The sequence below is a fragment of the Diabrotica virgifera genome, chromosome 6, assembly GCF_917563875.1.
Source record: "Diabrotica virgifera virgifera chromosome 6, PGI_DIABVI_V3a".
Classification (NCBI taxonomy): domain Eukaryota; kingdom Metazoa; phylum Arthropoda; class Insecta; order Coleoptera; family Chrysomelidae; genus Diabrotica; species Diabrotica virgifera.
Window position 1 is genome coordinate 137,228,019 of NC_065448.1, and position 23,306 is coordinate 137,251,324.

Below are 23,306 nucleotides of genomic sequence, written 5' to 3' on the forward strand. Positions count from 1 at the left end.
GGTGCACTAATATAGAACCTGTCCAAAAACTGGATATAACAAAATGCTACGGATATTTTACATGCAGTATAGGAAAGAATTAAACGTATAACTGGTACAGTATAAATCCTGATGTACGTCATTCTCTACGTCAGACATCTAAGTTGACATTTGTGCCAAATGGACGTCAGTGTGTCTACAGGTGTCAAAGTGAAAGATTTGCTACATGTACTATAACCGAAACAGTGGCTTACCGAGGAGGGTCAGTAATGGTTTGAGAACGTTGTACCTCTTACGAAGCTTGTACTGATCTTGTTGTATTCGATAGAGACAGTAGGAATGTTTAATGATACGTGGATGAAATTCTTCAAGATCATGTCATATCTTTGGCATCGTTCATTGGAGAAAACTTCAGATTAATGCATGACAATGCACGTTGGAGTTCAAGTTTTACCATGGCCGGCAGGCAGTTTCGATCTTAACACAATTTGACACATTTGGGATAACCTCAAAAAAACGGATAAAAAGAAAAGTTCCAGCCCCTACATCCTCCAGAGAGATCCAGACGGCTGCAGTAGAGCAATATTCCCAATCGGATACCCAGGATATCGTGAATCGATTGCCAAATTGGCTCGAAGAAGTCCTAAGGGCCAAAGGCGGAATCAGCCATTATTAATGCTCATATATTTTTTAATTAGACTATGATTCTCAAAATTATGTTTATTTGAATTTTCTTTGAAGATTTTTAACATTGGATTTTTGCTAAGCATCTCTTGATAAACGACTTTTTTAATTATATTATTGTTTTCTTTTCCTCAAAGTTAGTTTTGATTCATAGAATGTGGTACAAGATTGACAAATTCTTCAAATTGAAATAAATACAAGATAGGCGGTTAATTGTACCGATGAGTGTATTTTGCGTTGGTATCATGTGACGTCATTTGCTATGACGCGGATGACGTGCATCGGCATTTATACTGTACCTGCCAACCATAGGTATTATGCGCTCTCAATAGTAGCATCGGAGAACACACGTATTTAAAACGATATAGAAGATTTATAGGAAGGCAGAGCCTCCCAATCAATTCGCATTGTAGGTATGTTTCTGTACGAACAGTTTTAATTTTCTCTCTAATATCTTTAAAACCATCTCATCTTCTACTTCCACTTCCATCTGCTCTGTTGTATTCTATTTGGACAATTCATTTATGTATTCTATCCATCTCTTTAATTTTTCGTTAGTACTCAACACAAGTTTCTCATTTGTATCTTTCAGTATTCCAGATCTTCTTTTTCTGTTGTTCTAAATTGATTATTTAATTTTTTATGTGTGTTAAAATATTTTCCAGTGTTTTTTCTATTTCTGCGCATTTACTGTGGAGAATGTAGAGTAATTACATTATTATGTGTTGATTTGTTGTATTTTTCTTATTTTAATGTTAGTTATTTTGTCTATTTATTTTTGTTTGTTGCTCTTTTTCTTATTTATTAATTCAACATGAGTATAATTACTTTAGTATTTTTAGCTTGAAATAAAATATTAAAGGAACATAATAAAAATTTATTAGACATAGAGCTTTAACAATATGAAGTTAGTCATCCCATCGTTATTTAATTTGTTACGAGAAATTTTCCAATAAGAAATAACATCGCTCATATACGGAAATATGAAAAAATTGAAACGACCGGAAAAATTGTAAGCCGCTAGGAGAAAATTGCTTGTCAGCTTAAATTACCTCGAAGTGAAACTTCTTGATATAAGAAGTGTAAGCCTTAGAAACGCTACTTACGTGATAAATTTTGATACAGAAAATTTTGTTTCCAAGTAATTTTTCTTTCGGTCTCTTTGGCCGGTATAAAAATTGATGAAGAGTGAAAACTTAATTCGATTTCGTGTTACAGATAAGCAACACTAGTTCATTGTATATTGTTCACTATAGCGAATGTTGTAAAAGGCAGAAATACTTGCTTGTTGGCTATATAATTTTATATCTTATACAGGCCTGTTTATAGGGGTTTTCTGACTGCAGTTAGATATTATTTAGAAATAAATATATTGCAACCATGTGGATAAATTTCTGTAAGAAATTGAAAGTGTTGTTAAGCCTCTGGTAGTAAAATAATTTTCACCTTCAGAAGATGTTTTTACTCACTGAAAATTTGTAACCAGAAAATACCGGGTTACCATTCAAACGTGGTTTCACCCACCTGATAGAAATTTCCTTAGTTCTTATTACTGAATCCTTAGTTCATGTTCTAGTTATAGTCCAGAGAAATAAGATTTTTCTCGTGACACATCCCCCTCCAGGCCCAAACCAAATTTTTTGAGTGGTATGGACATTTATATTAATAAACTTTATGTTTCCTGCAGCCGATTTTGATGATATACATAGTTATAAACAAATAAAGATCAAAAAACGGTAAATTTTCGCTTTTTTCGTCTATAACCAAAAATTTTAGCATTTTAAACAAATTTGAGAGTAAGAAACTCATAAATCGTCTAAAAAATTTCAATATGGCGTTCGCGCTGAATATGTCTATCCTTATTGGTTGCTTAGAAAATTGCAAAATAAATAATAAATTTTTTTAACTTAGAGTTTTTATAAATATTCATAACTTATGTAAAAATTAACTTAGAACCTTCTTTTAGAAATTTCAAAGCAATTGGTCAAATAGTTTAAAAGTTATTTAAGTTGTTTAATCCATTTTTTTGCAACACTATAAATCAGAAAATTATGGGGTTACAGTAGGACTTCTGACAGTTTATGGAAGAAGAACAATTATACTATTGACTTAATTTAAAAAATGACAAAAAGGAATTTTAAACAGTGTAAAATTATTTTGCACAAACACGTCGATTTTTTGTTTACTTATAAAAAATTAGAATAACTTTTTAACCGTTACCCGTAGAAAAATTATTTTTTCATATTTGGAAATACTGAATTTTTATACACATTTAGAAAGAAAAACAATTGTCCTATGACAATTGGGGACGAAGTTAGCCCCCCCTTTTTTAATTCACATGTTTTTGCAAAATAATTTTGCACTATTTAGAATTATTTTTTGTCATTTTTTTAATTAAATTAATACTATAAAAATCTTCTTCTTTCATAAACTATCCAAAGTATTACTGTAGCTTCATCATTTTCTGACTTACAGCGTTGCAAAAAAATTAATTTGGCATAAACAAATTAAATACCTTTTAAACTATTTGACAAATTGCTTTGAAATTTAGGGTATGATTTAAGCACTAGAAGTCTCAGCATTCCGTGTAATGAGAACGTTCTAAGTTAATTTTTACACAATTTATGAATATTTATAAAAACTCAAAATTTATGATTTATTTTGCAATTGTCTAAGAGTCTAAGCAACCACTAAGGATAGACATATTCAGCGAACGCCATATTGAAGTTTTTTATACGATTTATGAGTTTCTCACCCTCAAATTTGTTTAAAATACATAGGTTGGTTATAGACGAAAAAAGCGAAAATTTACCGTTTTTTGATCTTTATTTGTTTATAACTATGTATATCATCAAAATCGGCTGTGAAGCATATATTAATATAGATGTCCATACTACTCAAAAAATTTTGTTTCGGCGTGGAGGGGGTTGTGTCACCAACAGGATATTTTTTTCCTTATTTCTCTGAACTATTAGTGATTTTTAAATTGTAACAGTGCTTATGTAACAGTGCTTATGTAACAGTGCTTATGCTATTATGTTGTGTTTCGTACTAGTGTAAATTGTGTGTTAAGTTATGTAAATTGGACAGTTAGTCGGCGATTTAAATATAAAAACTCTACCAAAGAACTTTAACCAGATATTAATTAAGTATGTTATAGTAACAAAGTTTGTCAATAAATTACATGTTTGCGAATTATTGTATTCTTTTATTCCCACGGTGTGGGTGGTAGTTCGAATTGTAATTTATTACATTGCGTAAGATTGCCATCCTAAGTTATTGCTAATCTTCTTACATTTTTGTTGAACTAATCTTCTACCACCATGTAAAACTGTCTTAAGATCATCGAATCCCGGCCCTTTCTTGATTATCCTATATTTTTTGTTTGACTTAATCAAAGATCGGGTTTATACAGAAACTTGTTCGAGTTCTGTATTATTTTCTTGATTTTGAAGGTATTAATAGCTTCATTAAATTCGTTTGAGGTTTTTGTTTCATTGTCTATATCTTATCATTTTCGCATTTCTTTTTTGTGTTCTTTGTATTTTATCCGTCGTGCTTCATCAATAGTTGTTGTTCTCTCTCTAGTTCTTCTTTCCATATATTTCTTGTGGATTCGTTCATATCCTACAAAACACAATACTATTCTTGGTGGATTTTATACTTTTTATAATTTTGAAAGTATTTTCCTGTGGCTGTTTTTATACTGAATATTTTTAGGTCAGGAAATGAAGCATTTTGGCTCACAAGTTGTTCGTCTAGCATTGAAGTAGGTACGTGAAATTTTCAGAGTAGGTAGGGAATAGCCCAAGGATCATTTTCCATATCATGCTGCTGTACGCTAAAACCTTGGGGGCGGTTGCCACCCCATCTCGGGCGTGGGAATATTTTATTGCATTAATCACTGAAATCGATGGAAAAAGTAATTCTAAAAAATGCTGTTTTTTATTTACAGCTCTTGGAAGAAAAGAGATATTCGGATAATTCAACAAACAAAACCTTAATGATACCTCCAGGATAACACAAAAGAAGTATGAAATAAAATCAGCACTCCAATTTTTCCACAGAATTGTTTAAAGTTGGGAGAAAAACAACGCTTCCATTCACCCCCTTATAATGCCACCTAAGCAAACATTTTTTGTTACCGGAATAATAACAAGCGACACCAGTAATAGGTATTGTCCGGTTACAGATAAATGAGAAACTTAAAGAGATAGACCAATTGGTGTACAAGTGGTACCGAACAAAATATATCTTTAATATATATTTTTTTAATATATTTTGATGGATACCACTTACACCAATTGGTCTATCTCTTTAAATTTCTCATTTATCTGTAACCGGGCAATACATGTACCTACAAACTGATGCAAGAATCTTAAAGACCGGAGTACAAATAATAAAGTTATAGATTGTCAAACTTATTCAAAAATTTTGGGTGGCGGAATTTTGTGCCGGTGAGTGTATAATTATAAAAACATAAGTAATTGGACTCCCTAAGTTCTAGGTTTTCACCCAACGTGACCGGAAGTAGAACCGAAAGTTGATATTTTTTAACTTTTCGTGTAACTTTGCATCGACTTAGGATTGATATACAATTTCACTAACATTGGGAAAGTTTTGCCAGACTTTCGGTTATAACCGGAATTGACGTCAAAATAACCGGAACTGAAGATTCAAGCACGACTTTTGAATACGCTTCGATTGATATGTCACATGCACTATTTCTGAGACTATAATATGGCACTTTCGGTTACCACTTTTTAACCGGAAATGATATTAAGTATACATGTATTCTCATCTTGCTAAGACGCGTCGAATAATATATCGCTTATACTATTTCGGCGAATTTAAAACAGTATTTCTAGTTGTAAATCTGGAATCAGAAGTACGAGGTCAAATAATGCCTCATCGTTAAAACAATCTTTTAATTATACCCTCTTATTCGACACCTGATTTATAATTCTACCTTTTCTAATGACGACGGAGTTGTGTCCGTGGACAGACAGACGGACAGGAAACCCGAAGTATATATTTCTTCTCGTCTTCCTTAGGCGCGTCAAATAATATGTCGCTTACTTTATTTCGCAACTTTAGAACATTACTTCCGATTACAACTCTGAAACCGGAAGTACGAGGTCAAATATTGGCTCACAGTTAAAACCATATTTTAGTTACAAGCTCTCATTCGACACTTCATTTGTCATTCTACCTTTTCTAATGACGACGGAGTTGTGTCCACCGACAGACGGACAGACCGGAAGTATATATTTGTTCTCGTCTTGCTTATACGCGTCGAACAATATATCGCGTGTACTATTTCAGCGACTTAAAAACATTACTTCCAGTTGCAACTGTAAAGCCGGAAGTTCGAGGTCAAATTTCTAATCTTTAATACGATCCTTGGGTTATAAGCTTTAATTCTACATATCATTTGTCATTCTACCCAGATAGCACAAGTACGTCCAATGAACGTCCCGCTAAGGTACCATGGACAATGGACATCCGATGGACGTCCAACGAACGTCCAGAGTTCATAAAATTGGACGTCCATAGAACGTCCGCAACAAACGTACAGTGTACGTTGTTGGAGCTTTCAGTGTACGCCTTATGTACATTCAACGTACATCATTTTTAGCCCACTTTTCACAAAGCAATCTAGTATTTATAGTCCAGAGAAATAAGATTTTCCCCGTGACACATCCCCCTCCAGGCCGAAACCAAATTTTTTAAATAGTATGGACATCTATACTAATAACCTTTATGTTTCCTGCAGCCGATTTTTATTATATACATAGTTATAAACAAATGAAGATCAAAAAACGGTAAATTTTCGCTTCTTTCGTCTATAACCAAAAAGTTAAGCATTTTAAACAAATTTGAGAGTAAGAAACTCATAAATCGTCTACAAAATTTCAATATGGCGTTCGATGAATATGTCTATCCGTATTGGTTGCTTAGAAAATTGCAAAATAAATCATAAATTTTAAGTTTTTATAAATATTCATAACTTATGTAAAAATTAACGTATAACCTTCTTATTAAACGAATTGCTGAGACGTCTGGTGCTTAAATTATATTTTAAATTTCAAAGTAATTGGTCAAATGGTTTAAAAGTTATTTAATTTGGTTAGCCCAAATTCATGTTTTTTGCAACACTATAAGTCAGAAAATTATGAGGTTACAGTAAGATTTCTGACAGTTTATGGAAGAAGAACATTTATACTATTGACTTAATTAAAAAAATGACAAAAAGTAATTTTAAACAGTGTAAAATTATTTTGCAAGAACACGTCGATTTCTTGCTTACTTAAAAAAAATTAAAATAACTTTTTAACTGTTACCCGTAGAAAAATTATTTTTTCATATTTGGAAAGACTGAATTTTTATACACATTTAGAAAGAAAAACAATTGTCTTAGGACAATTAGGGACGAAGTTAGCCCCCCTTGTTTAATTTACATGTTTTTGCAAAATAATTTTGCACTATTTAGAATTATTTTTTGTCCTTTTTTTCTCATTAAGTTAAATCTTCTTCTTTCATAAACTATCGAAAGTATTAGTGTAACTTCATCATTTTCTGACTTATAGCGTTGCAAAAAAAATTAATTTGGGATAAACAAATTAAATATCTTTTAAACTATTTGACCAATTGCTTTGAAATTTAGGGTATGATTTACGCACCAGAAGTCTCAGCATTTCGTGGAATAAGAACGTTCCAAGTTAATTTTTACATAAGTTATGAATATTTATAAAAACTCAAAATTTATTTATAATTTATTTTGCAATTTTCTAAGGAAGCAATAAGGAGAGACATATTCAGCGAACGCCATATTGAAGTTTTTTATACGATTTATGAGTTTCTCACTCTCAAATTTGTTTAAAATATTTAACCTTTTGGTTATAGACGAAAAAATCGAAAATTTACCGTTTTTTGATCTTCATTTGTTTATAACTATGTATATCATCAAAATCGGCTGCAGGAAACATATAGGTTATTAATGTAGATGTCCATATTACTCAAAAAATTTGGTTTCGGCCTGGAGGGGCTTGTGTCACCAACAGGATATTTTTTTCCTTATTTCTCTGAACTATTATAATTTTGTGAATACATTGCAAAAAGCCTTTATAGGAAATAATAGCTCCTTTAATGCTAAAACTGATATATTAAAATATTACACAAGAAACGTTTTTTATTTTTCTGTACTATAACAACTTTATTATAATATATAGGTACTTTATTATAGGAACTTCATTAATGCACGACTGAACTTGCACGATAAACATCAAACACAAGGTATTATCACAAAATGTATTATATGTATGTAATGTATGTAAAAATTTAATAAAAACAATATTCAGTTAATGGCGGCGTATGCAGCAGCATACAACCAAACTTTTGGTACTGAAGTATCTTAGAGTAAAAACCTCAAATTTTGGGATATAAGAAATTTACTTTAAATAACATTAAACGACGTTTTTTTAACTTATTGTACAAAATGTGTTGGTTTAGTACATTTTGTGTCACTATTTCAGTCATTTCAGTGCATTTACAAATATTTCTCTGGCAACACTGTTGGTAACTAAAAAGACATTCGATGGCGGACAAATATTGTAAGGCGGGAAATTTAACAGTTACAAATGCACATTTAAGATTTCAATTGGCAGTGTCTAATTCTTGCAAGGTCTATAATTACTGATTAGGGTGGTGCAAAAAAAGTCAAGTTGATAATTCCGTATCGCTATAGAGCGGAAAAGTTTCGATTGGTAATTGCAACAAAAACAAAAAAAAATTATTTAAATCGGACTTTATCTTCCGATCCCGCAACAGGCCTAAAGATTATGAAAAAAATGAAATTTTACCTTTTTTCAAAAATTTTTTATTTATCCTTCGTGTACGTTTTATTTATCGCTACAGTAAAACTTATTTACAGTTTGCATGGTAGAGTAATAAAAAGTATAGATATACGCATTTAATGAATATCTTCCGATCGCGCAAGGTCAATCAAAATCTATAAAAATTTGAAATATCTAATGATTTTGATAAATTAAAAAACATTTAGTTATCTCATTTTTCTGTTACATTGTGAAGCTCTTTGCTTGTTTATATATTGTATGACAATATTTAAACAACCCAGAACTCAAAATGAGGTGGTGGTTGCAGTTCTAGCTCCACACGCACCCCTCTCTCCAACCAACCAATGAGTGTGTGTTTTTTACATTATTTATATATGTACATTTATTTTTCATCTGTTTGTGTCCAGCTTTTAAACATCAACTTTGTATTGTGATTTCTTGGTAAAATCTGGCAACATGGACCTTGATTTAAATGTTTTCCTGATGAATCCATCTGTTAATTGGGGCCCACATACATTGGCATTAGACGATGCTTCCGTGGGCAACTTTAGACACCGCTCGTCAGCTTGCACGTGGCAGGGATAGTTTTGTACATCCCAGTCTGTCATGTCTCCCGATGTAATGCAAGAAGTTTTATCTTCATTTGAAATTCTTGGAAGAACTGGTGGAGAAGATAGTTTTGTAACATTCCAGTCTATTATTTCAGTGTAGTCCTGTGCTTGACAATTTAAAGCAGGAGGGATGAAATTTCTAATACTTTTGCTCTTGGCTTTAGTCTGTCCGGCTTTTAACACTCTCCTTGGCCCTAGCTCTCTAATGTGTTTTCTTTCTCCCTACTACTCGAAATTTTGAAGCACAGGACTAAACTAAAATGATAGACCGGAATGTTGCAAAACTATCTTCTCCACCACTTCCTCGAAGAGTTTCAAATGAAGATATAACTCCTTGTATTACATCGGGCGACATGTCAGACTGGAATGTAAAAAAACTATCCCTGCCACAAGCCAGCTGATGAGCGGTGTCTAAAGTTGGCCACGAAAGCATCGTCTAATGCTAATGTATGTGGGTCTCAATCAAGAGATAGATGCATCAGGACAACACTTAAATCAAGGTATATGCTGCCCGATTTTACCAAGAAATCGCAATGCAAAGTTGGTGTTTGAGAGCTGGACACAAACAGATGAAAAAGAAATGTACATATGTAAATAATGTAAAAAACACACACTCATTGGTAGGTTGGAGAAAAGGGTTCGTGTGGAGCTAGAAGTGCAACCACCCCCTCGTTCTGAGATCTGGGTTGTTCAAATATTGTCATGCAATATCTAAACAAGCGAAGAGCTTCACAATGTAACAAAAAAATGAGATAACTAATTGTTTTTTAATTTTTCAAAATCATCAAAAATTTCAAATTTTTATAGATTTCGATTGACCTTGCGGGATCGGAAAATATCTGTTAAATGCGTAAAACAATTTTTTTTAGTACTGAACCATGCAAAGTGTAAATAAATTTTACTATAGCGATAAATAAAAGGTACTCGAAGGATAAATAAAAATTTTTGAAAAAAAATTTAAATTTTATTTTTTTTTTCATAATCTTTAGGTCCGTTGCGGGATCGGAAGATAAAGTCCGATTTGAATAATTCTTGTTTTGTTTTTCTTGTAATTACCAATCGCAACTTTTTCGCACTATAGCGATACGGAATTATCAACTTGACTTTTTTCGCACCACCCTATTACCGATGTAGCTCTCTTATACTGAGAAAGTTTACGATCATTTAATCATCGTCTAATATTATTATATAGGTTTAATTAAAATAATTTTAGTGGTTCAGTGTGTTTTAATTCGATGATGAAAAATATGTGACTGCATTTATTGGAAGCTTTTTATATTCTACTAATAATATTGCTTTGATTAAAACAAGAAGCTAATAATTGCTTATAATTATAATCGCGTTTTGTGTAAAATCTCCATGGACCACAAATGGATGTCCAATGTACGTTGAAATCAAACGTTCAATGGACGTCGCATAATGTACGCATATAGTAAGTCCAGTTTTGGTCCATGGACGTTTGGACTTTAAATGTACGTTACATGGACGTCTATCAGGGGACATCCATAAACTACGTCGTTGAGAAGAGGAAGGGGGGCTTGCTTATTTCGACGAAATGCGACAGGGGGGTGGGGGTATGAGTGCACATTAGACGTCGTTTAATATATTGGTATATTTAAATTTGTCGCTATTGTCTCTATAAATATAATTTTTTTACTAGCTTTTACCAGCATTAAAGTATCAGATATTCATATAAAAACGTATATTTTTTGAAATGAAATTGAAAATAAAACAAAACGTTTACGAATAAATACAGCTTTTTTAAAATTAAAAAGAATTCTCTTATAGATACTTTTATCGCATACATTTCGTTTTTATCAGTCACAGTCTTAAAATAATATTAGGTAGCAAGCACTTTTGTACAGGACAACAAACAATAAGACATTGTTCTTTGAGTTTAAACAAGCGCTTCTATATTATACAGAACAACGTCTGGAAGCAAACAATATTAAATTGTTAATTCATTTATGTGCTGCACACTGTGTGTGAAAAAATAGTTCTGAAAGAATGAATGGAAATAAAATATTGTGTTTTATTTAGTTAGTAAGTCGTATTTATACTTAGAGAAGATTTATACGCAAAATATTGGTCCAATGCTATTTAAATGCATTCATTTTTTTCGAATACTCAGAAAACTAATAAAAAATTTTGAAAAATTTAAACGCAGATTGAGAGATTACATTATTACCGAGGGCCATAAGTTTCTGAAAACATCTATAATGTTTATTTTAATAAGTTACAGGGATAAAAAGAGAGAATATTTAGTCTGATTTTTAAGTTCAAAAATTTCAATCAAAAGAAACCTTGTGTTTATTCTAAGTGACTTTCAGCCCTCGGTAATAATGTGATCTTTCATTCTGCGTTTATATTTTTCAAACATATTTATTAGTTTTCTCAGCCGAAAAAAGAATGCATTTAAATAGCAATGGACCAAGATTTTGCGCCTACCCCCTTAATTGTTCTTGTTACGATACATTCGCAAATAAAGTTTCAAGGTTGATTAAAAAAACGGAAATAACACTGAATTTTTTTAAATCACTGAAAGGGGGGTCGTGAACTGCAATGACGACGTCGACATGGGGGGGGGGGGCTCGTGTGTAAACGACGAATTACGACGGAGGGGGGGGGCGAGGGTATTAAAAAGTTCAAATTTTTTACGACGTAGTTTATGGATGCCTCCTCAGACGTTGTGTGCTATATGGGTATCTGTTTTAAAAACGAAGGAGTTACAGTCGCGGACAGGTCAAATTCCGAGGTCAAATTTCTCACTTCTAATACCATTCTTGGTTTATAAGCTTGGACAAAAAAGAAATATACAGAAATATAAATAAGTAATTATTAATAGCGTAATACGTAATATCCTCACACCAAAAGCATTTATAGTGAAAGCCTGTATATAAAATAACAAATCAACCCATATTTATCTATTTAATCTGAGTAGCCACGAGCGAAAGTATACCCCTAGCAGCAAAAATTTCTTTACCAGTACTCAATTTTTTTACTAAATAAAAAAACGTGGTAAGTTAATGTAATATATAAATATAACATTTTTCTCTACATCTTATATTAATATTGATTTTTTAGTGGCAACACTAAATGAATTTGTTCCTTATATGGATTTAGAGAGCTTACTGTTATGCTTATAACCGAATCCTGGCTCAAACCACATATGCCTAATTCTATCATAGATGTACAAGGTTATACTATATTCTGCAACAACCGGCTTTCGACTGGAGGTGGAGTATGCATTTGATTCTGTTTTTTCTCAATTTGCAATAACTGTTTTACCGTTTAATATTCCTGGCTTCGAGGCAGTGTGTCTTCTCTTTCATAATAAACACTTATCTTTTACGATTTGCTATGTTTACAGACCGCCTGATACTGCTTATAATAATTATGTTCAACCTATTAATTTTTTATCCTTTCTAGCTTCAACTTACAAAAACCTAATTATTGCCGGTGACTTCAATCATAGAGATTTAAAATGGCCACATCCTGTACCTCAAAATGATTCATCTAGACTTCTTCTTGATTTTGTACAAGATTCACATCTCCAACAAATCGTTACTGAACCAACTCGTTTCCGTTCTGGGCAGCAACCCTCCACCTTGGATTTAATTATTACTTCTGATAATGATTTAATAAACAATTTAGAATACTATCCCCCTTTTGCTAAATCCGATCATGCAATTGTTCAGTTTCAAATGCAGTTAATTCTTGTTACTGATCCAAAAAAACTATACTCATCAAGATATTTCATTGTTTATAGAGATATTAATCATGATGTGTCACTGGTTGACTGGGCTTCCGTTCTATCGTTATTACATTTACAGGAAAACTGGAATATTTTTTATGAACAATGTAACAACATCCTAAAAAAGAATACAAGTTCAATACTTATAACTACATTTCCTTCGAAACCCTGGATTAGTTGGGATATTCAAAGATTGATTAAGAGAAAGAAAGCTATTTGGCAAAAGTATCAAAGATCATGTTTAGAGGATGATTTGATCTATTGAAAACAAAAATTTACAATGCTAGGAGAGACTATGAAAAAAATATAGACAGCAATAATCCAAAGAAATTTTATAAGTATATTAGAACTTCCATAAACATAAAAGTTTCTGTTCCTCAATAATTAAAAACAGACTCAAGTGATATTAAAAATCATGATTTCAAAGTGGCTACAACTTTTGCTGATAGCGTTTACGGATCTTTTAATTTAGAACTTGATGGCCCGCTCCCAGACTTGCATTATGAACCCGTAAATCGTAGTTCTATTAGCTCAGTAGAATTTTCTCCTGATGATATTTTTAAAAAACTTAAAGAACTTGACACCAACAAATCTCAAGGAGCAGATAATCTTTCTCCTACTTTCTTGAAATCATGTGCAAATGCTCTAAAATATCCACTCCATTTGCTTATGGAACAATTATTTCACTCTGCTACTCTGCCACTTCTTTGGAAAGAAGCACGGGTGAAACCAATTTTTAAGAAAGGAGATAAACTCGTCCCCAAAAATTATAGGCCTGTTAGTCTCACTCCAGATATATCCAAAGTTATGGAATCAATTACTGTGGATAAATTACACATGTTTTTGAACCAGCACCAAATAATCCCGAACGAACAACATGGCTTTACCAGTGGAAGATCGGTTGTTACCAACTTGTTGTGTTGCCTAATTGACTGGACTACCGAAATAGATATGGGACAGGATATTGATATTATCTACTTAGATTTTAGCAAGGCTTTCGATAAAGTTCCAAGAGAAAGGGCTTTTGAAAAAATTAAACAGGATTGGAATTCGTGGGCAACTGTTAAACTGGATTTCAGCCTTCTTAAGTGAAAGAAAATTTTCAGTAAGAATACAGTCTTCAAGTAGCCCCCTATATGACGTAATAAGTGGAGTCCCCCAAAGATCTGTTTATTTACATCGGAGCTAAAATACATCATTTCATCAAAGTTCTCGGTTTATGCGGATGGCACAAAGCTGTACAATAATCCTAAAATAAACTCTCAGTGTTTGCAAAAAGACTTGGACAGCATTTCTCGATGGTGTACTGACTGGTTGCTACCGATTAATATAGAAAAATGTGTCATTCTTCATGTCGGCAAAAATAACCCTCGGTTAAATTATTTTATTAATGGCACCGTTTTAAAAAAGACCGATTGTCACTCTGATCTCGGCGTGTTAATAGACTCACAATTGTCCTGGACTCCTCAAACATTGCAACAGTGTAATAAAGCCAATCGCATGGTATACCTTATTAGTACGGTGTTTTCGTCCAGTGACAGTCAAACCTTGGCAAAATTGTATAAAACTTATGTGAGACCTATATTAGAATTTGCTAATTCAGTGTGGTGCCCGATTCTTCAACGTGACGTAAACATGCTGGAAAATATACAGCGACGAGTAACACGGATCCCGTATTCATTGGTGCGTCCCTCATATGAAGATCGTTTAAGGATCATGGATTTAGTTCCGTTATCCGCCCGCAGACTTAGAGGCGACTTAATTACAACATTTAATTCATTTCATTACGAAACTTCTTCGCTCAGAAATTTCTTTAAAATAAATACAGATGAGCGGTTAAGAGGCCCTCCCAGAAAGCAAAGAAGAGAACTCTGCAGAACCAACATCAGGTTAAACTTTTTATCAAATAGGGTTTTTCATGCTTGGAATTCATTACCGGCTTATGTCGCTATGGCTCCTAGTACAAATAGTTTTAAGAATAAACTCGATAATAATTAATTTTATTTTTAATTTAATTATATGTATTTCAGCTTAAATGTAAAACAGCTAAGTACCAAAATTTGTTTAGCTTTTAGAGTATAATAGGATTCTAATCCTCTACTCTTATTGAATGCTAATAATAATAATGGCCGTCGCGAGTAGTACAGCTTTCTGCATGGTCTTATAAAGGTGTTCATTTAGACCCAGCTTTTTTACGCTTTCGAGGAGGGTATTATTATTATCCTCCAGATTTAGCCATACGGCTCACACTCCCTCTAAGGGGAAAATTGACTCATCCCAGATACCTACGGTATCAAAATGATTGAGCTCTGGATATTAAGGTTTCTACGATAGAAAACTTACATATGCCGTATATAAATTTAAATTTTAATATCATCAGGATACCTATGCTACAGTCTTTAGTACTAAGGGAAAAATGTTTGTTTATTGTTAAATAAATATGCTGTTTTAGAAACAAAATATTTTGTGAGTATTTCTATGTAACACTATGCAACGCTATCGTGATATTTAGATTACCCTATTTGTCAATTTGCGGTAAGACGCTGCGTATCTACAACCCTTTAAACATTCATCTGCGCCAATGACACAAAACATTAAAAACTTTTCTCCTTTTGTCCTCTTCTCTCTGCTGACTTGAAACTTTGAAATATTTCGCGGAAAGTAACAAGTTGTTTTTGTTTTCAGGCGAGCACATCTGCGAAACTGCTTAGAGAAACTTAAAGATATAGTACCTTTGGGGCCTGAGGCATCTAGGCATACGACGTTAGGACTATTAACAAAGGCAAAGAGGTTTATAAAAGTAAGTACACCAAGCATTTATTATTGAAAGGCTACAGAGTCGGGGCTAGTTCGATAAAGTAGTTTTCGATAAATTATAAAAGATTATATAGAATTAAACAAATGACGTATACAGGGTGTTTCTAAATAAGTATGACAAACTTTAAGGGTTAATTCCACATGAAAATAATGACAATTTGCTCGATAAATATAATATGTCCGCAATTGCTTCCTTTCTGAGATGCGGGGTGTTGAAATTATTCTCACAAACTGGCGATTTGTTTATTGCTCTAAAACCGGTCGAGATATGCAAATAAAATTTGCTGGGTTATAATAGGTAGTTATTGTGCATTTGTTAACATACAATTAAGAATTTTATATTCACCATTGGCGCGTACGGGTAATGAATTTTAAACATGTAGTCCTACAATATTTTTAGAAAATAACTGACCTGTTATTTACCTGAGGTCAATATTGTCTTGGGATAAAAACATACAAAAAAGAACAAAAAGGCACTTATTTACTACATTGGTGGGAAGTACAGTAACTTATGGCTTCCGGAGTCTGGACAATAAACAAGAATATGATTAAATTATTAAAAATGAAGTCGAAAGTAGTTTTTGGCGAAGGTGCTGAGGATATACATACATTACTGTACACTTTTCCGGATTATTCTAGGGTGCTCGGTAAAAGAAGTATTAATAAATAAAAGTAAATTATTTGGAAATCTGCTACCAATTTTGTTTACGACCAAATAATTGTATTTATTTTATATTACCATATTGACTTGTTCTATTGATACCAAGGTAAATATAATAGTCCTTTATAGTCTTTTTTGGCACAAATAATATTTTACCTGGTAAAAGGTAATTCAGGTAATGGATTATAGATACTTGGGTGTAAAAATATCTAGCGACAGACACCTGTGGCAAGAAACAAAACAGCAGGCAACGAAAGCAGCGAGAATATCTGATTTCCTGAGTGATATAATCTGGCGGAATAAATATATGAGCACCGAAAGCAAAGTCCGCATTTATAAGACATGTGTTAGACCCGTACTGACATACGCAGCTGAGACAAGGGCCGAGACAACAAAGACCAAACAAATAATGAGAAGAACAGAGATGAAAACCCTAAAATCCATAACAGGTATCACGCTCAGAGATAGAATACGAAACAAAGACACATTGAGAGAGCTAGGCGTTCAAGACGTAGTGAAATGGACAAGAGCACGACGACGCATGTGGAGAGACCACGAAAATCGGATGGACCCTGAACTTACTGCGCATTGGGTGAAGACACAGAAGCCCAACACCAAGCGACCGATAGGAAGACCTAAAAAACGATGGTACGACAGCTGGAGCTCCGTAACAGAAAAAAACAGGACATAGTCCTATTACAAGAAGAAAAAGAAGAAGAAGAAGAAGAAGAAGAAGAAGAAGAAGAAGAAGAAGAAGAAGAAGAAATAATATTTTGACCATTTTTGAGTTATACTATTTTTACCGAGCACCCTAGCATTCATGTAGAAGAACAGAGGGAATCTAAAAGGACTAATAAATGTAGAGCATCACTTTAGAATAAAAAACAAATGGAGACAAAGATGTTTCTTTGTCTATCTATCTGTATATCTAATATGTACTCTAATTAGATGTGTGCAGTAGTGTATTAAATGATTTTAAAAACAACAAAATGTCCTGGAATAAATCAGATTAAAGTAGGAGAGCCTGTGTAAGAATATTATCTAATCGCATATAATTTTAATGCGAAAAGTGACGCAGCCTGTACAGTACGGTTTCGATATGTAAACATTGAATGGCGTTTAATAAACGTCATTTTATTTTGTTATATTAATCTTTTTTATAACAGCTTTAGATTGAATGGATCGAATTAGCTAATTTCGCTTTTAAAATATTTTTGTAGAAGTCCAGGAAGGTAAGGAAATGTGATGAAGTTGTAAAGAAAATACTAAAAACAACAATGATTTTGTCATATTACACACTGTTATATTATATTCCATTAGATTTACGTCAATGCTTTTGGCACTTTGTTTGATCCAAATAATATGGTAATTAGAATTATTTCGTTAAATTTATAATTATTAAAATGTACTTAGTCGAAAAAATGAAGCATTTTGGCTCGCAATTTTTTCGTCCAGCATGGATCTACTTGAAATTTTCACAGAAGGTAGGGAACAGCCCAAGGATCATTTTTTATATCATGGAGCTGTACGCTAAAACCTTGGGGGTGTTGCCACCCCATCTCGGGGGCGGGAATTTTTTATTACATTTTACCATGTAAATCGATGTAAAAGGTAATTCTAAGAAAAAAATGTTTTTACATTTTCTTCGTAAAACTAATATTTTTTTAGTTACTCGCGCTTGAAAGTAACAGTTTCTCGACGAAAAAATTGACTTTTTGGAGGGTTTTTTGAGAATACCTCGAAAAATTTGCATTTAATCAAAATAACTAGATAAGTATCAAAATTGTATCTTTTAGTAACACAAACCAAATTGTTTTTCTGTAATATCTTAAAGACCAATACAAACCGAGATACGGCATGTTAAAAGTTAGCTCTTTTCGTCAATGCATAATTTGAAATATTCAAAGCCAAATAATGGAGAAACTTTACATTTTTTAAGGAAAACTTAAATAATCTTTTTTTAAGTTTATATTTATGCTTTTCAAAAAATAATAATATAAAGCTTCTAGCATGAAATTTAAACGACTTATGATCAAAAAAGTCGGTACCTGCTTTTCTTTATGAAAAAATCAGTAAAAACAACCCCCTAACTACCCTCCTAATTAAAAATTGGCCTTCACCTTTCTGTAATTCCTTTTATATTTGTACTATCAATACACCTAAGAAGTTTAACCCATTTAAAAAGCCTAATTTTAGAAAAATTAAAGTTTAAAAAAAAAATGATTTTTTGCAATTTCCTATTTTTCACATTGTACTTCAAAATATCTCCGAAAATACTGGAGATATGAAAAAAATCATGGACAACTAAATTGTAGTTTTTTAATAAGTAAAACTCTGTTGTGCATAGATTTTCATTAGAGTTAACAGTTAGCGAGATATAGCTGTTTAAAACCTCTATTTACGAGCAAACACCCCCTTATTCGAGCCTTTTAAACCCACCCCAATTAAATACTAAGGGATCTTACGGAACTTAGTTTACACAGTCTTATAACTTCAAAAGTCCTACAAAATCATTTTAGAAAAAACTTTTTATCGCCAAAAATGAAGAAGCTATGTTTATAAAACGAATTTTTTTCGAAATATTCGAATAGTCCGCTTATGGATCATTTTCAATGTAACAGAACCGGTTCGTACAACTAAAAAACTATTTGTATTTGTATTTGTACATATTTGTTAATTCGTATTTTTGTGTAAATAAATGTTTTTGTAATTCTTTAATTCTACTTTTTTCTGTAGAGATATATTAAATTATCTACTTATAAAAATTGTAATGTTATTAAGGGGGGTTTTTAAGGGTTGAAATATTGTGATATTATATCCCAAAGTATAAAACAAATTTTATTTAACCAATCAAAACCAAATTTTACCCATATTAAAGTTTACAATTTTTTTATATAATTTTTGACAATAAGGGGTAGGTTACACCCCTAAAAATAATCAACGCCCTTAAGCATGATATAGAATATGAAGTACAGGGTGAGATGATCCTAGTCCTAAATTTCTATGTGAATCGATGCAAACCGAAATTATTCTTTTAGGATAAGTAAATTTTTTATATATAGCTCCAACAAGGGTGGTTTTAAGGGTTGAAATATTATAATAGTATATCTTAAAGTATAAAACAATCATTATGTACCTAATAAGAACCAAAAATGTTGACAATAATAAAGTTTAAAATGTTATTTTATAATTTTTTACAATTAGGGGTAGTTTTCACCCTTAAAAACCAAAAGCGTACAACGGCTCAATATAGAAAATGAACTAGAGAGTGTAGTGCGCCTAATCCCAAATTTTTGTACAAATCGATGCTGGACGAAAAAATTGCGAGGTTTTGCCATTTTTTCAGTTTCATTTCCTCGACTAATTGCATTAATGCACAAACTTCAATTCTAAACTTTATCCCAGAAAAATGTTGAAAAATTTAAACCTGATTCTTTCGGTCCTGCTTCTCCATACAAATTGTCTCGTGAGATCAGGCCACTTTACAGGAATATTGATCCTTACTCATCTTTATTATATCTCTAAAATGCTTCCAATACAAAGTCTTAAGGTGATACAGTAGCTGTAAACAGGTAGCCAAAACGAGTTCCAAGATTGCGGCTGTAATTTTGAATATTTTTTCGAGATATTTGGCACACGTATTCGTAATATAATAAAGAATGGCGGTACATAGCCCAATTTAAAAAAATATGTTAATATGTGGAAATTACTCTGTAATTAAATACAATATTAAAAAAACGAGGCTGTACCGCCATTAAGAAGAACAAAAAATACACTTTCTTCAAATAAACTTTTTTATCCGATGCCTAGATTTTGTGTCATTTTGGAACTACTAATGAAATAAAAAACTTTAGTAGTTCCAAAATGACACAAAATCTGGGCATCGGATAAGAAAGTTTATTTGAAGAAAATATATTTTTTTGTTCTTCTTAATGGCGGTACAGGCTCGTTTTTTAATATTGTATTTAATTACAGAGTAATTTCCACATATTAGTATATTTTTCAAATTGGGCTCTGTACCGCCATTCTTTATTATATTACGAATACGTGTGCCAAATATCTCGAAAAAATATTCAAAATTACAGCCGCAATCTTGGAACGCGTTTTCGCTACCTGTTGATGGCTACTGTTTCCTCTTAAATCAGGTAGAAATTCTAGGTACATAAGATTAGACCTGTTAGCATATAATTATTTCTCACTATATTATTATAGGTATATTATACGCTCTATTATATTTTGGTACTTTATTCGCAAAATATGCTTTACAGTTGCTATAATTTATAATACATTTTATTAAATTAATCAATACCCAAAATTAAATAATCCTTTTTTACAGTTAAACAATTAGTCTGTTCAATTTGCAATGTTTATAGCCAACCTTCATTAGTGGAGACGGCACTAGAAGAAGTCTGTTCACGTAAAACGTATTACGAAATTATTGTTGTTGTTTTACTTACTGAATGGTTTGAACGTTTTTCAATTTTTATCTACATTATATCCCAAAACTCATTGAAAAGCAAAAAAATATCGTCTTCATTCAATATAAAGCCGGATTTATGTTAGGACGGGGCGTGTACGACGCGGGACCTGGAACAATAGACGTCATAGATCCCTGTTGTTGCTCCGTCCCATTGTAATATAAATTAGCCAATGTCTTTCATATCACTATTCTTCAACCTGTCCCGCAGGTCAGCCGTGTCGTCCACGTCCCGTCATAAGGTGAATCAAGCCCTTAATAGTTATATCTAGTAAATACTGCATGCGCTGCATTAGTGCGATAAGTTACCATGACAAATTATTGCTTTAAAGGCGGCTCTTAATTATTGTTAGATGCGCAAGAATATGCAAATTAGTATCGTCCGAACTGACGTTACCCCTGCCTCAGGTAAAAAACTTTGGTAAGAAGGGCAAGAGATACTAAACAATATTGGAATAAACACCTGTGATTTAAGGATTTTTAGCAGTCTGTACTGGAATCTAACATCATCTATCCGGACAGAGGGAGGAGAATCCGATGATATCAAAATCAAACGTGGGGTCCGTCAGGGATGTATGCTATCACCACTGCTGTTTAACATCTACTCTGAGGAAATCTTTCAAGAAGCAGTGGTGAATCCCTCCAAGAGTTAATGAACAGAATCGCAGAATTCAATCAGAAATACGGTCTTTCGCTAAACACTAAGAAAACAAAAGGTATGATCTCTAAGAAGGAACAGCAATTTGGACGAATCAGTGTGAACGGTCAAAAAATAGGAAGAGTAAAAACATACACCTACCTTGGTAGGAACGTGAATGAAAATTGGGGCCATTCCATAGAAATCAAATGTAGGATGGAGAAAGCAAGATCTGCATGCATTTTAAAAAATGGCAAAGTTATTCAAATGTCATGACTTGTCGATACCCATAAAAATCAGGTTACTACGATGTTATATATTTCCTATACTGTTGTACGGAGTTGAGTCGTGGACTCTCACAGACGCCACCTGCAAGAAAATTTAGGCGTTTAAAATGTGACTTTATCGTCGAATTTTGAAGATATCTTATACCGACCACATTACTAATCAGGGTGTTTTGCTGAGAATGCAAAAACAAAAAGAAATGTTAATTACAATAAAAACAGCCAAAATCGAATACCTCGGTCACATTATGAAGAAAAGTGAAAGATATGGACAGCTGCAACTAACCTTGCAAGGAAAAGTGGAAGGAAAGCGAGGACCAGGAAGGCGAAAGATTTCCTGGCTGAAAATCTACGTACTTGGTTCAACACAACAACCACAAATCCTTTTAGAGCAGCAGTGTGCAAAGTACTGATTGTCATGATCGTCGCCAACATCCGAAACGGATAGACACTACAAGAAGAAGAAGGGCAAATCCATCCAAAAGATTTAAATCGCGAACCATCATTTAATCTTCGTTTGTCCACTGCTGGACATATATCTCCCTCATAATTTTCCATCCGTTTCGATCTTGTGCCTCTTGCATCCAAGTCCTATGACAACGTTTTGGATCATCAGTCCAACGTGTTGGTGGACGATCTTTCCTTTGATAGGCATCATCTCTTGGCCTCCATTCCAGTATCCGCTTTGTCCATCCGTTATCTGTCATTCGAGCCACGTGACCTGCCCAGTTCCATTTCAGTGTTGCTATTCGCTCTACTGCATCAGCCACTCCTGATCTTTGTCGTAGCTGGCGGTTTGGGATCTTGTCTCGTAGGGAAACGCCCAACATAGCACGCTCCATCGCCCTTTGAGACACACGGATCTTTTGAACTGTTCTCCTTATCATGGTCAACGTTTCCGTTCCGTAAGTCAACACTGGCATAATACACTGACTAAAGGTTTTTCTTCTGAGACATATTGGTATGTCAGACGTCAGGAGTCAGTCTTATACGACGGAGAAGCTCAACGGTTTGGTTATCTTTTCCTACGCGAATCTCATGACCTAGTAGTCTGGGCAGATTATTATCGGAGAATAGGCCATTTTTGGGAAAAGTTATTTACCAGCAATTTTAGCGCGAGAATCAAATCTTGTGATTGCATATATAAATAAAATAGGTATGCAAAGTCCGCAGATAATGTGCTAATTTTTTATAAACAAAATGGCGGCCGAAAATCGTGATTTTTTCAATTTTTGCTCTATAACTTAAAAGATTTTAATTTTACACCAAAAACACTCGAATAAAAATTCACCGTAATTAAATTCTGCATAGAGACGTAATTTTCCTGATTTACGTCGACGAAAATTTTCCCCGGAAAATGCTAATTCTCCAACAAAATCTTTAATTTTCAACTAAAATTTTAGATAAGTAATTGTTTATCAATAATTAAATAACTTGGTAATATAAAAGCTCTTTTCGTATAAATTATAATTGCAAACATTGATGGAAACTAAATAAACAGATTAGCAACAATTGAATTGTTAATTAAAAATTTACGGTTGCTATA

At 32.8% G+C, this 23,306-nt stretch overlaps 1 protein-coding gene across 1 annotated transcript in view; it reads left to right on the top strand.

The window, feature by feature from the left end:
• The window catches only part of LOC114335329 (max-interacting protein 1-like), a 562,552-nt gene that overhangs the window by 92,319 nt on the left and 446,927 nt on the right, over window positions 1–23,306 (top strand). Inside the window, exon 3 of the mRNA XM_050653059.1 lies at window positions 15,570–15,684. Within this exon, the coding sequence (XP_050509016.1) occupies window positions 15,570–15,684 (115 nt within the window). The remainder of the gene's footprint in view (window positions 1–15,569; window positions 15,685–23,306) is intronic.